Below are 16,095 nucleotides of genomic sequence, written 5' to 3' on the forward strand. Positions count from 1 at the left end.
TTCGATTCCCGGCTGGGTCACTGTTTGTGTGGAGTCTGCACGTCCTCCCCCTGTGTGCGTGGGTTTCCTCCGGGTGCTCCGGTTTCCTCCCACAGTCGGGTTAGGTGGATTGGCCATGCTAAATTGCCCGTAGTGTCCTAATAAAAGTAAGGTTAAGGGGGGGATTGTTGGGTTACGGGTATAGGGTGGATGAGTAGGGTGATCATTGTTCGGCACAACATTGAGGGCCGAAGGGCCTGTTCTGTGCTGTACTGTTCTATGTTCTATGTTCTATGTTATTGTGCAATTTTGTACAGTTTCCTCCCCAGGGATCATTGTTCTATGTCTCTTAATCTACAAAGCAACTACAATCTTGAAATAGTTTGACCTTTGCCTCCATTTTCAAGATGTATCTACTATAGCCTGTATTTGGAAGACATGGAAGTAAATACTGTGGCATGCCTGTTAACTCAAATTGGATTACTTGAAACCTAAACATTCATATCCAGATGGGTCTATTAGACAGATTCAGAACCTTAATCGAACAACCCTGTTGATTGAATCTTTCAGTTCTCTGTTGCACCACTAGAAACAGCCAATGCAACCCACAAAGGCAACCTGCACAGTGCATCTGGTGATAGGAATCCATTTGGGACAGCCCTTACTTTGGCATAAATGGTAAGGTTGAGGAGTAGTCAATAACTTAATTTGTTTTCACTCTTCCAAACAGTGGAGAATTGATATTGACTCATTCTAATCACTGGGCAATATATGAAACAACAAAATGATTGCTGCATTTGGAGAATGAAATAAACCTCACCACCCATCACCAAACATAAATTTCAATCAGGTGCAAATCAGTTGAGGGCAAAGGATAAACAAAGAGAATTTAGTAGAAGGATCATTTAGATCTGAAAGGTTAAATATTTTTCTTTCCACAGATGCTGCCAGACCCGCTACGGTTTTCCAGCATTCTCTGTTTTTATTTCAGATTTTTAGCATCCACAGTATTTTGCTTTTAGTTGCCAAATTTGTTCGGATCTCCTTTGTTCCACCTATCCCTGTTCTTCCATTCTGCCCCATCTCCTCCACCCCCTTTCCAACTATTCTGCAGTTCTGCAGACGGGTAGTTTAGATCCGTCACGTTCACTTCTCTCTCCACAGGTGCTGCCAGACCTGCTGAGTTTTTCCAGCATTTTCAGTTTTGATTTCAGATTTCCAGCATCCAGAGTATTTTGCCTTTATATAAGCCAAGAGCATTGGTCTTGACTGACTCTGTACACTCCCACAGGGTGGCAACTAGAAAGCTTAAACCTTTGATCAGTTTTAAGACGCATTCATCGTTTTGTATCATGACAATATAGGTATGTTATATCCAGACCTTAGCTTTCAGAGGTAAAAACTGAAATTATGCTGCATCTGTGAGCACAACAGAAAGGCTGAAGTTTGGGGAATAGACCCTTCATCGGAACTGACAAAACATCTCCACCAAAAATATTTTCTTTATAAAAAAATAGTCCTTTCTGTTGACAGATGTTAAGTCCTACTGTGTACGTCCAGCATTTCTGTTCTTATTTCACGTTTTCAACGTCTGCAGTGTTTTTTTTTCCCTTTCCTCTTTGAGGTTTGCAGTTCTGTTCACAAAATGTCAGTTTGTGCCACGGTGCAGATACATTTCTCACGAACGATGCAATCAACCATAAATGGAAAATATCCCTTTCTCCTTCACTTACCCTCACAAAACTGGCCGGAAACCAGCCTTCTTCATCGTCGATCTGTCCCCACCACCAATCCTTGTTAGAGGCATCGAGGACTTTAATAACGTCCCCCGCTTTGAATGCCAACTCACGGTCGGCCATTGTGACGTGATCCCATACTGCCTCAGCACTGACAATGTAACCGCCACTGATCAGCTGCAAATAAACATAGAAAAAGGGGAGAGAAAGAGAGAGAGAAAAAATCAGAGATTAAGGTTATTATCATCACAAATGAATACAAGCCATCTCGCACACACAATCTCTGGTATATGATCACACTCTATTTGGCAGTTGATTGACTAGGTAATTATACGATGTATGATTGCGTAAAGTTGACAAAATGTGAATAGAACCCAACAGAGGAGAAGAAAATTACTGCCAAGAAAGAGACTCCTTTTGTGAAAAAAGACAACCAACTAAAAATGGCTGAGACACTCAACAACAAAAAAATTGTTTAGCACATTTCCTTAGAAAGGAATCTAGAATGCGGCATTGTAAACTGTGCAGGCAGGAATGTAATTATACTCAGAGCAGAGATGACAATGCATAATACTCTGTATTGAAGAAGTTAATCTCAGTTTGGTTATTAATGATGGCACTCCAGTTGGTCTCCCTGATGAGAAAGTGGAAAAAAATGAAAAAGGTTACTGCTCCTGATTCTTATCTGATGATAGAGCATCTATGTCAACACCTGCCACGTGTAAATAACCTGCCAAAGTTCAACTTGAAAAATGGCTATTTAATTGAGATGTTGGCAAGTGACTAGCTTCCCAGGAAGTCAATGCCTCAACTGAAGAGATGTGAAGATGAGTAAAGTGTCATTAAAAAATGAGAGTATCAATACAAAAACAGGCCATGAAGTACAAATAGTTTATGCCTTCTAACCTAAATGCATAAACTGATCAAATATTTACCTTAGCCAGAATTATCTATTTCCCTTTTGTATGTATAAACTGAGTTTGTAGTCACTGCATTAGCTGTGAGTCTATTTCATAAATCAAATGCTCCACAATGTCCCAGCCGCCATTCCAGCTCTGAAACCCTGGCTTCCAGGAGCTGTAGCTAGAGACACTTCCTGCACAAATGCTGGTCCCAGGAACTTGAAATGTTCCCACATGTAGCAAGAGGAGCAAACCAAGGCTTTGAGCTCTCCAGAAATCTTTTGTTCAAATCAATGACACTAAAATGCATTCATTGCAGAAAACAGAGGTTGCAAGGATTTATCTCTACTCCTGAGTGGATTGGTGCATGTATTATTGGACCTTGCGCCCCATTAACATTGAGCCAGTGATCTAGGAAACCAAACAAACATCGGCAGGATGCCCACTGAAGGACTCAGAAATTAGGCTTCTGCGATGTCTGCAGTGACCTTTAGGAAAGGATTGCGCGCAGAAGGCAAATGGGTCATGCTGGCTGCAACAAAGATTAATAAGGTAAGGAGCGAGATTCTCTCGTCCCACAGCCCAGTGTTTCTCTGAGGTGCGCTGTTTGCAGCCAGGGAGGTTCTCTCTTCCCGGCGATAGATTTCCCATTGAAGCCACCCCATGCCACTGGGAAACCTGGGCAGGGGTGCGCTGCCAATGGGAAAAGAGAATCCCAACAGCCAGAGAATTGTGGCCAAGGTTTCACAACATTAAACATGATGTTTACAAAAAGCTGATGTGTGAAAAGGAACAATTTGCTGCGCAAGAAAAGTCACAACAGTAAACTGAAAATCAGAAAATGGGTAATAAATAAATGTGAGAAAGGGTGAGAGTGTGTGTGTGTTCAGCTGTCTCCCAGCCTCAGGGTACTCACTCACTCACCCTCACCCACGGTAAGAGTGCCTCTTAGTATGCGGTGGTGAGGGTGAAATGAAAATGAAATGAAAATCGCTTATTGTCACGAGTAGGCTTCAATGAAGTTACTGTGAAAAGCCCCTAGTCGCCACATTCCGGCAACTGTTCGGGGTGAATGGGAAGTGAGCCAGACACGCCTTCACCTTTCCCTCTGACCACCACCCATTCACCCCTCTCTCACATATACACTCATCCCTCACACACACTCATTCTTCTCTCTCACACACACACATTCACGCGCTCACTCTCTCACACACTCACCTCTTCCTCGCACCCACTCATCCCATTCTTTCTCACACACACATACTCACCCCTCTTCCTCACACACTCACCCCTCTCTCACACACACCTCTCTCACACACACTCACTTACCCACCCTCTCACTCATTCACACCCTCACTCCCAATGCATCCACAGTCACCTGAACACTCACTTACCCTCACACTCACTCACCCACCCCCACCCACCCTCAAACTCTTTTTAAAATTTAAAAAAGATTTTAGAGTACCCAATTCATTTTTCCAATTAAGGGGTAATTTAGCGTGGCCAATCCACCTACCCTGCACATCTTTTGGGTTGTGAGGGCGAAACCCACGCAAACACGGGGAGAATGTGCAAACTCCACACGGACAGTGACCCAGAGCCGGGATCGAATCTGGGACCTCGGCGCCTTGAAGCAACAGGGCTAACCCACTGTGCCACCATGCTGCCCACCTTCAAACTCACTCACTCACCACTATAGTCACTCACTCACCCACCCTCACACGCTCAGCCTCACACCAACTCACACTCATTCTTTCACCCACACACTCTCACCCACCCTCACCTACTCACTCACCCACACTGACACTCACTCGCCCACCCACACACACACCCTCATACCCACTCACTCTGTACCTACTTACACACTCACCTTCACAAGCACTCACACCCTCCCACATACTCGCTCATCCACCTTCACACTCACCTACCTAACCTCATTTGCTAAATAAGTTGAGAGGGTGGTTTAGATGTGATGAGAATTGAATAGAGACATGGTGGGAGGCCTGATGTTTAGCGGCGCCCGAACACAGGTGCAGAGGTGAGAGTCAAGAGCTGGGAGAACATGACAAAAGCTGGGGAATGGAGGGAGAACCGGGGCTGGGAGGGGTCGTGGGAGGGAACTGGTGGTATGGCCAAAGCCAGGGGGGAAGCAGTCGGAGACATGAGAAAGCATAGTGAGTGGAGGCACCGCGTGCTCCACACTCTCACTCCTCCCCTCTCTCCGTATACTCGCTCTTGCCAGTGTTTGCTTCTCCTCCACCAGTAACCTGCTTCTGTACCGTGTTTGCTGCTGACAATTAGCAACAAACATGGGAGAAAATCAGGGTGTGATTACAGGCGCAGTCCCCTGCAGGAAGCTTCAAACTCACTGCGCTGACTTACTAGCATTTTCAACAATCGCTCCGGGGTCCTGAGAGTTGGGTCATGGGTTTGACAAGCCTGTTCTAAACATCAACCTTATTAATTGCAGCCTGCAATGCTGTGTTTAAGGACTGCCTGTTAGGCAGATGGAGAGCAAGTTTTCCTGAAAGCATCCAGACAATATTGCAGAGGAAGCCTCAGACAGATATTAGGCACATTACTTGAACATGTAAAACCTAACACCATGTTACACATGATGTGCCCTGGATGCCTTTTGCCGCCTAAGTCTTTATGACAGATGATGATTCTCCGGCTTACACTGAGCATCTGCTTCAAGCCCACCATATTGCCAGCTTAAGTGCCTGTTTGGATCCCAAAAATAGGTACAGAGCTGTTCAATATTCACGGCCAATGGCAAAAATAAGTGGGCGAGTCCATAAAATAGCTTCTTCTCCAATGGTAGCACAAGAGCTTTTTCTTGCAATAGAGGAAGGTTCTGTCTTTTAGCCGCGATTCCTACAAATCCTGAAGAAGAGCAGCCCAAAAAGGGATGAGACTAAATGGTCACCATTTTGAATGTTACCTCCATGTCATAACATGTCTGGAACCATTGCAGAAAAATGTTCAACGGCATTAATGAATAATATGTTACTCGGTAAGAAAGAAAGTTCTCACACAGAATGCTTTCCCTCAATTAGAATATGGACATGGCATTAATAGCCCCATCTGCATCTCTCCAATATCCTTTACTAAAGTGCTTTTGACTTCCAAGTACAGTTATGATCTGCTTAGAGACTGATAAGTTTTAAAGAGATCCAAACTTCTAGTTATTTGCTGGAACTATGACATGACAAGATTTCATGCTCTAAAACATTTCATGTAATATATGATTACTGACTGAGCACTATTTTATTTTTGGAGGCAACTTACATTGAAAATACAGAAAGGAATATCCCCCTCTCATTCTTATCACCCATTACACTCTCCACGGACATACAGTCCTTTTAAAAAGCAGGCCACAGTTGCTCTTGGCTTCTAGTGGGTTTGCCTATCTCTATTTAATCAAGTAATAACTTAATGTGAGCATCCCCAAGGGTCTTCCTCCATTTTGGGAGAGTTTCCTAAATCCACCATTAGCAGTAAAACCTGTCCTGATGATTCTTCCTCCCCTTGGTCACGTCAAGATAAACCTCCCAGAATCCTTCAATGGTGGCAGATGTCTCTTCACCTAGAGACTCTCTCTCTCCTGCATTCAGCTGTTTTTGCTTGCAAAGCAAAGCAACCCTTTCTCTCTGCTGACCACACAAATCAGTGTACACTGATTTGTAAGGATGCCTGTAATCTGATTTTAAGGATAGCTTTTTCTATCCTTTTCTCATGGCAATGTAAAACATATCAATCTTGGATCCAGGTATTAGCTATTCTTAATCCCAATTCCTTTTAATCTTAGATGTAAATGGACAGTTTATAGTACACTGTTTGCAACCCAGTATCTCCAACACCATTCTGGGACTTCAGGGGACTCAAGAGTCTCTGCATTGTAAATCTAGTGTCAGGAAAACCCAATAAATTGTAATATTTTTCTGTTGCTCATATCCTTGTCATATTTTTAAACTTTTGGGATATGAGTGGCTGGTAAAGCAAGGAATAGAGGGAATGTGTGAATCTAAACTGTGGGTTTGATATAGTAGTGCATCTAGAAAAACTTCAAACACATGTTAACATGAAGTACATTTGTAGCATATTTACAAAACAAGAGTGGGTTATTGTGGCTCGAAGGAGAAGATATGCAGGGTGTAAAAGAAGGGTATCATAGGTAAAGTATGGGTAGCGCAAGTTTATTTTTCTTTTCAATTCTTTTAAATTTCTTTTAAATTAAAAAGTTAAAGTAAAGAAATAGTTCCGGAGGACAGCATTTCTAAAGAGACTGGGTGAGATAATGCAGAGATTAAAGGGAATTAACATATTTAAGGAGATACTGAAGCCTATGGGAACCGCTGCTTTAGATCTCAGCAGACAACAGAAATAAATGGTTGAACATCCCTGAAAACAGTGTGAGCAAAGCCAAAACTGAGAAGCCTGCTGATAACCTCAGAGGGCACCCCAAGAAAGAATTAAAGGCAGTGTGTGGTAAAAATTACTGGAGTTTTACAGATCTTAAAATCTGTAATGATTTGCTAAACAGATAAGGGGAAAGATACCTCTGAAGGTAGTTAAATTAAGATTGCGTGGAACAAAGTATTGGTACTGTGTGAAGCCATTGTGGTGTTTTAAGTGTAATTCTATTTTTATTTTCATCTATTTCTTAATAAACATTTACTTTACTATAAAAACATCACAATTCGTCGGGGACATCACTTCTGGATTTTAACACCACTCCTCATACTATACAAATTGCAAAACAAACGTATAGGCAGTTGTTTTAAGTTTTCCTTCTGGGATTTGAGCAGCTTAGCATTTACCATTAGCGGTGCCCTTATAGCCAAAAAGTGCTTTCATTGTCTCCAAGCATAAATATCTTGCACCTTTTTCTCAGTAAAATAATTGAAGCCTTCCTTTGATCTCTAAAAATCAAACTACCCAAGTTTCCTGTCAGGCTGTTGTCAAAAAGTCACATGACCCCTTCATTTATTCTAAATGTAAAGCTACAGTGCCAATATTATATACTTCTTAATTGTAACAGTACTCCTTGGTGATACCTTGTTGTTGAATTCTGTAAGTTGTACAGCATGATTTATAATGGGAGGCTTATTCAAGCTGTATTACGGTATACTTCCTGATTTGTCTAATCATCTGCCACTCTCCTTTAATATGCCAATCTTCTCTTCAAATCTGGTGGTAGTCTCCACTTCAAAAATATCAAGACAGCATTTCAAGTTGGGGTCAGTGTTAAGGTGGGCCCTTATTTGTATGAACCACTTGTTCGAAGCGGCAAAGTTAGATGCCATATTTTGGAGGGGGGGTGAAGTGGAAGGGGCTGGAGAGTGAGGGATTTATTTTTGGAGGGGGGGTTTGCCAGCCTTGGGAAGCTGAAAGAAAAAGTTGGGCTCTCGAGCTTGGATACATTTAGGTACCTCCAGTTTCGGAATTTTGATCGGCTGACATTTCCGAAATTTGCAGTGGTACCGACTACAACCTTGTTGGATAAGATGCTTTCTTGTTCAGGATTGAAGATGTCATACGTCCTGCATCTATGGACAGATTTTGAAGGGGGATTTGGTCTCGGTCGAGGGGGTGAAGGTTAAATGGGAGGAGGAGTTGGGACCCATGCTGGATGAGGAGGTTTGGAGTGAGTCCCTCCGCAGTGTGAACGTCATGTCATCTTTTGCAAGGCTGAGTCTGATCCAACTCTAGGTAGTGTTTAGGCGCACCTCACCAAGGCCAGAATGAGTCGTTTCTCTGAAGGGATCAAGGATAGATGTGCGCTGTTCGAGAGGTCCTGCGAACACGCACATATTCTGGTCCTGTTCCAAGCTTGTGGGTTTCTGGGTCTGTTTTTTAGCACCATATCGACAATATTGAACTGGAGCCCTGTCCTTTAGTGGCTGTATTTAGGGTATCAAACCTGCTGGAGTTGAGGATGGGGCCGGATGCCCTGGCATTCGCCTTGCTGGATGCTCAGATGTGAAATGAAATTAAAAGAAAATCACTTATTGTCACAAGTAGGCTTCAAATGAAGTTACTGTGAAAAGCCCCTAGTCACCATATTCCGGCGCCTGTTCGGGGAGGCTGGTACAGGAATTCAACCGTGCCTTGGTCTGCTTTCTAAACCAGCGATTTAGCCCTGTGCTAAACCAGCCCCCGCGAATTCTCCTGAGTGGAAACTGGTGACGCCAACTCACACCTTAACGTGGTTAGGTGACTTTTTGCTCCTCAAGAAGGTCAGGTATACCGTGGGGGGTCAATTGAAGGATTCTATCTTAGATGGCAATATATTGTACTGTAAGGAATGGTTAGTTGTTGGGGGGAAAGATAGGCTGCGTTGACTAGGTTATTGTTTTTATTATTCCATTTCCTGGTGTTGTTCAGAATTTTTGTATGTTTTTGTATGAAATGATAAAAGTTTAATAAAAATATTTTCAAAAAAATAATAATCATATCGTATGCACAACACTGATATTCATGGATGGGTTCTTCTCATTATACCAATACTTAGCAGGCTGCTGTCGAGAGGTCATGCGTTAGAGAGATGTGGAAAGCAGCCTTTGTTCCCCAAGTGCCAATTTTCACATTTTTTTCTTCATCAAATGATGGCAGCACAATAAATGTTCTTATAATAAAGGCATCATATCTGCTACCTGGGGAGTAAGCATTGGCCTGCCTGGTCCTGTGTAGGTTAATGGAGTGAATGCTCCTGCAATTAATGAATTCAGTGCATGTGTGCAATGTGCGTGCAATCAATGATGCCCTGCATTTTGAGGAATCCTGCAATTTCAAAAACTTGTTAACAGTTGGCTACAAAGAATGTGACGAACTTGCATATCTTGTTAAATAACGCATAAATAATACCTGCTTGCTTCCATATTTCTGCATGGCTGACTATCGATGTCCCCTGTAGCTGCCTGGGATGAAATTGAAACATAAAATGCCAGAGCTGAAATGGCCTTGGCAGCTCTAACAGAATTGTCCCTTCAGCATGCAGTACAATTCTATCACCACTCGAATGAGCCCTAGCACATGCAAGGGATGTACAATGTTTTGAAGCTGCAAGCCTGATACATGTGTCAAGTGTGACTATGCAATCATCTGAGCAACACAAACAAACAAGTAATTTTTCTGAGACACAATAAGACAAATCTACATGCTGAAAAATAGTAAATGACCTGTATAGAAAAAGAAAACACTGCCAGCCCTGCCCCTTCTTCCTCCTTCTTCCTGCATCTTTGCCCCCACTCTCATCTTCCCCCTCCAAAGGTTGGTTTATTTTTATCTCCTGTTTTCATTCTTTCACTGTCTTCGTGCCTTTCTATCTCTCTATCTTTTCTCTTCTATTCCCTCTGGTTCTTTCTTTGCCCTTCCCTCAATTTCTCTCTCAACCTTTCACATTGCGATACATCATTCAGAAGGTTTTACTATCCATAGACAACACCACTTCAAAAGATGCTTGTGCCATCGATGCCAATGAGATCTGACTGGGGCTAAAGAGAATGAGAGGGTGTGCTTTACTTTAAAAATTGTTGGACTTGGAAGTTTAAAAAAATGTTATCATGGCAGCTCAAAATCAATCACTGCAGCCTTAATTCAGCCAAGAAACATTTTGCGGATATTGTAGACACTGAAATTCAGCACCATCAACAACTGCAAAGAAGGGGAGCACTCTCAGGTTTAAGGTAGCTCGCAGGCCACATTTGGCCTAAGGGTTTCTTGGGTACAATAGGCCTCTAAAGAGTCATTGTAGATTCACATGGGTGGCTTTTGTACAGTTGGGAGGATAATCACAGCTGGTCACAATTCTTCTCTGTTGTAATCTGACATGTCTGGCTTCACTTGCTTCCTCCCCCGTTCCAAACAATATAAATGAAGAGTGATTTCCATGGGAATATCCACTTCCTCAATGTAATAGCTTTCCACAGGTGACCTCAGCAAAAACAATAACTTATCATTGCTTTACACTTTTAACATAATGAAATGGCTGAATGTGCTTCACAGGATATAAAACAAAATATGACACCAAACCACAAAGAGATAAGAGTTAAAATGACCAAAAGCTTGATCAATGAGGTAGATTTTAAGGAGTGTTTTAAAGGAGGAAAGTGCGGTAGAGACAGAAAGGTGGAGGAGGAAATTCCTGAGCTTGTGGCATGGGCAACTGAAGGCATGGCCACTAATGATAGAGCAAGGTAATTGGGAATGCAAAAGGAGCCGGAGTTAGAGAATGAAGATATCTCAGGGGGTTGTGAGGTTGGAGTGGATTGTAGAAATAGAAGGGCGGGGGGGGGCGACTTGGAGGAATTTGAAAGCAAGGATGAGACTGAGAGCCAATGTATTTCAGCAAGAATAGGAGAGATAGAAGAATGGGATTTGCTGCCAATGAAGACATGGGAAGCAGTGTTTTGGATAACCCTTAAGTTTACATGGGTGGAATGTGGGAGGCCAGCCAGGAGTGCATTGGAATAGTCGAGTATGGAAGTAACAAGTGCAGGTATGAATTTTTCCATGGCAGATGAGTTGAGACAGAGGCAAAGTTGGGCGTTGTTATGGAGGTTGAAATTGGCTGTCTTACTGATGGCAGGAATACAAGTTTGGAAGCTCATCTCAGGATCAAATGCGACACCAAGGTTGCAAACAGCTGGCTTAATCTCAGACTGTTGCCAGGTGGAAGGATGAAGTTGGTAACTGGGGAATGAAGTTTGGGATGGCGACCAAAAACAGAGCTACATAAAGAGATATTAGTTCACATAGAGATATTTGCTGAAGTCTACCAAAAATTTAATAGAGTAAATTTTTGCACATCCAGCTGGATTAGCAGTCTGCCAATTTAGCACCAATGCAGAAATTGAGAGAGGTGATAGTGGTTATCAGTGTATAAGTGAAAATTATTGTGCTTTTGAATAATGTCTCCACGAGGCAGCCTATAGATGAGGAATAGGAGGGCTCCAAGGATAAATCCTTGGGGAACACCAGAGGTAATAGTGTAGAAACAGCAGCAGAAGCATTACAAGTGATTCTCTGGCTATGTTAGATGGATAGGAATGGTAGCAGCTGAGAGCAATCCTACCCATCTGGAAGACAGTGGAAAAGCGTTGGACGAGGATGGTGTGGTCAACCAGGTCAAAGGCTGGAGATAGTGTAAAAAGGATGAAGAGGGAAAGTTTATCTCAGGCACAGTAACATAAGATGTCATTTGTGACTTTGGCATTTTGATACTGCGACAGGTTCGGAAACCTGATTTGAGTTATTCAAACATGTACTTCGGGGAAAGATGGGAACGGACTTGGGAGGCGACATGTTCAAGAACTTGAAGAAGGGAAGATTTGGTATACTAGTTTGCAAGGGTTTTTTTAGGAGAATGATGATGACATAGAAAATATTGAGCAGGAGGAGACCATTCGGCCCCTGGAGCTTGCTCCGCCATTCATAATGACCATAGCTGATTATCTGTCTCAGAACCATACTCCCACTGTCTCCCCATACCCCTTTGCACCATTAGTGCCCAGAAACCTATTTCCTTCCTAAATATATTTAGTGACTTGGCCTTCACAGCCTTCTTGTGGTAGAGAATTCCATAGGTTCACCTCCTCAGGGTGGATATTTCTCTCCATTTCAGTCCTAAATAGCTGTACCCTGATCCTGAAACTGTGAACCCTTGTTCTAAACCTCCTAGCCAGGGGGATCATCATCCCGGCACCCATTCTGACCAGCCCTGTCCTAATTTAATACATTTCAATGAGATCCCCTCACCTTCTTCTAAATTCCAGTGAATAGAAGCCTAATTGACCTAATCTCTCCTCATACGCCAAATCTGCCATCCCAGAAATCAATCTGATGGCCCATCAATGCACTCCTTCTATGACAAGAATATCCTTTCTTAAATAAGGAGAGCAAAACTGCACACAATACTTCAGGTGTGACCTCACCAACGTCCTTGTACAGATTTAGTAGGACATCCTTGCTTCTCTACTCAAATTCTTTTGCAATGAAGGCCAACATGGGCAGCACGGTAGCATTGTGGTTAGCACAATCGCTTCACAGCTCCAGGGTCCCAGGTTCGATTCCGGCTTGGGTCACTGTCTGTGCGGAGTCTGCACATCCTCCCCGTGTGTGCGTGGGTTTCCTCCGGGTGCTCCGGTTTCCTCCCACAGTCCAAAGATGTGCAGGTTCGGTGGATTGGCCATGATAAATTGCCCTTAGTGTCCAAAATTGCCCTTAGTGTTGGATGGGATTACTGGGTTATGAGGATAGGGTGGAGGTGTTAACCTTGGGTAGGGTGCTCTTTCCAGGAGCTGGTGCAGACTTGATGGGCCGAATGGCCTCCTTCTGCACTGTAAATCCTAACATAACATTGCCTTCCTAACTGCTTGCTGCACTTGCATACTCGCTTTCAAGTGACTGGTATACAAGGAAACCAGGTTTCCTCCCATAAGTTCCGAAAGACGTGCTTGATAGGTGAATTGGACATTCTGAATTCTCCCTCTGTGCACCCGGACAGGCGCTGTAGTGTGGTGACTAGGGAATTTTCACAGTAACTTCATTGCAGTGTTAATGTGACAATAATAAAGATTATTATTATGTATATCAACATGTCTCAGTCCATCACTATTTAACTAATACTGTGCCATTTTGCATTTCTTACAAAGTAGATAACTTCACAATTATCCATGTTATACTGCATCGGCCATGTATTTGCTCACTCGCTCAACCTGTCAAAATCACCTTGAAGCCTCGTTTATAACCTCAAAAGTCTCTTTATATGACAGCAAATTCAAAGTAGTGAGGCACAACACCTAAAATGAGAGAACAATTTACAATACTGTTGAACATAGGAGCCAGAAGGGAAGGTTGGGTGATCATTGTTTTTTTGGGAATAAGACAGAGGGAATACTAGGTGGGTCTCGCAGGCAGAATGAGTTCTGAGGGGGCATGAGGGAGATAGGATGGAAACTAGAGAAAGATGTGAGTTCAGGGCGAGGGCAGCAGGAAAATTAAAGAAAGTTTGGCCAGATGAACTGGACAAAGGAAAGACAGCTGATTGGATTATCTCAACCTTAGTAATGTCCATGAGCTCCTTTGCACTTGTTGGAGTTGAGGGTGGAGGGAATAAGGGAGAGGGGCTTAAGACGTTGGTTTTCAGCAGAGAAGAAACTGATTTTTTTTTTTTAAAACTAGTATTGGAATTGCAAACTTATCCTTTAAATACAATTGCCTTCAAATGTCTAGCGTAACAAATTTTGCTCAATTTTTCCCCATGACAGTTTTGCCACCTGAAGGACTGTAATTGTCGGCTTGCCTAGGGAATGATGCTTTAAATACTACCTTGATGTCCAGTACTTCCATCCAATTAGAATGGAATAACAATCCCTGGTTGCATCTAGTTGGTTATTCTGGGAGGGTGTCCTGAGTCAGGCTCTTAATATGCCCACATAAAATGTGTTTTTATTACTGGAGAAACCCAGAGCACAAGCTGTAAAAAATGGAAGAAACATGATGCCTTGTACCACTGCAGCAAAGGAGACAATCTCCACATGTTTTTCCTTCCATTTTCATGAAGGGAAAAATACAATGACATAAATATATGTATATTAGCAACTATCTTAACAAAATGTTTTCTCACACCTAGATTGCATTTCTTTTGGGGGTGGTCAAATATTTCTTCACAGTCTCTGGGCTGAATTTACATGGAGTTCAGGGAGACTCCATGGAACGTTTAAAATGGCGAGCGGGACCTGGATTTGGAAGTTCTGCCCCATCTCGGTATTTCCACTATTGAAAGTTATTTGAAAGGAGGGGGGGGACATAAAAGCACACACAGGCATTTACAACTCAGCCAGTCCCTTTAACGAGATAGAAGAGAACAGGAAGTCATGATTTTCACTGTCAACAGGTGCAATAATTGCTTGACAGTGGAGATGTGGCCATCTGATGTTTCAGAGATAGAATTTACAGTGCAGAAGGAGGCCATTCAGCCCATCGAGTCTGCACCGGCTCTTGGAAAGAGCACCCTACCCAAGTCCACACCTCCACCCTATCCCCATAATCCAGTAACCCCACCCAACACTAAGGGCAATTTTGGACACTAAGGGCAATTTATCATGGCCAATCCACCTAACCTGCACATCTTTGGACTGTGGGAGGAAACTGGAGCACCCGGAGGAAACCCACGCACACACGGGGAGAACGTGCAGACTCCGCACAGACAGTGACCCGAGCCGGGAATTGAACCTGGGATCCTGGAGCTGTGAAGCAATTGTGCTAACCACTATGCTACCGTGCGGCCCAGGTAAGAATTGTCCTGAGGTAAAGAATTCTAAGCCATATTTACAGCTCTGTGGTATCAAATTTAAAGCTTTATTTGCCTCCGAGATAGAGACTATTTATGGTCTCAAGCAAGGTGAGGGGGGGGGGGGGGCATTCGTGAAAAGAATGTGTGGGCTGCTCTTCTTCATTTCTTGCATCATAAGCCAAGAGGGTGACTTTTCAATCCCTTTGGGTGTGCAGAGGGTTGTCCATGAAGGAAGGAAGATTGAATTAATGGGCGCAGGACCCTCACACAAGCAGAACGACAAAGGCAGCAATGTGCGGCAAGAACCATGGTACGAGTAGGCAAAGCCTCCAGTCAGAACATCAAAGTTGAAAAGGGTGAGATATTAACCTGAGAAAAGGGTCTATCAGAACAGGGATGGCTTCCACAAAATGACCAACCAGAAACATAGACGAAGGTTTAGAATGTCTCAGGAAATGGTTTCTATGCCATGTTAGAGGCAGCCCTTGCACTTCGAACAACAGGGGCGGGATTCTCCCCTACTCGGTGGGGCGGGGTTCCCGGCGGGACAGAGTGGCATGAACCACTCCGGCGTCGGGCCGCCCCAAAGGTGCGGAGGATAGGGCTGGGACCGCCCCGGAGTGGTTGGCGCCCCGCCAGCCGGTGGGAAAGGGGCTTGGCGCCACGAGATGATAGACCGGCGCCAAAGGGCAACCACCAGCCGGCGCGAGTCAACGCATGTGCAGGAGCACCAGCGCATGCTGGAGTCATCCCCGTGCATGTGCAGAGGGATTCACTTCCGCACTGGCAATGGCGGATGACCACGGCCTCTGGTGCGGAAGGAATAGAGTGCCCCCACAGCACAAGCCCGCCAGTGGATCGGTGGGCTGAGACCGCAGGCCAGGCCACCGTGGGGGCACCTCCCGGGGCTCGATCCCCCCGCGATCCCCCAAGAACCCCAGAGCCCGCCCGTGCCGCCAGGTCCCGCCGGTAAGGGACCAACAGATAATAAACAAGGAGAACCTAAGACAGATGTTCTTCTCCGAGGCAATACTGAAGATATAGGTGCGCTCTAGGTTGGAAGAAAATAGCGGTTCAGCTGTCGGTAGGTGAGTGCCTTTGATACCATTACTGCCTCACACCTTCCAAAGGTTTCCATTCCACCACAAGAAAGAAAATTTAGAAGTGTCCTTGGGAT

At 43.9% G+C, this 16,095-nt stretch overlaps 1 protein-coding gene across 8 annotated transcripts in view; it reads right to left on the reverse strand.

Moving 5' to 3' along the window:
* Positions 1 to 16,095, reverse strand: part of arhgef9a (Cdc42 guanine nucleotide exchange factor (GEF) 9a) — a 528,724-nt gene that overhangs the window by 202,042 nt on the left and 310,587 nt on the right. For 7 of the 8 annotated variants that reach the window (XM_038774360.1, XM_038774359.1, XM_038774364.1 and 4 more), the window contains one exon: positions 1,713 to 1,892. In XM_038774360.1, coding sequence (XP_038630288.1) covers positions 1,713 to 1,892 — 180 coding nt within the window. Of the gene's footprint in view, positions 1 to 1,712; positions 1,893 to 11,696; positions 11,718 to 16,095 lie in introns of those variants that run through there. The other variant, XM_038774366.1, reaches the window with a different exon arrangement.

Source organism: Scyliorhinus canicula, chromosome 17 (assembly GCF_902713615.1).
Source record: "Scyliorhinus canicula chromosome 17, sScyCan1.1, whole genome shotgun sequence".
Classification (NCBI taxonomy): Eukaryota; Metazoa; Chordata; class Chondrichthyes; order Carcharhiniformes; family Scyliorhinidae; genus Scyliorhinus; species Scyliorhinus canicula.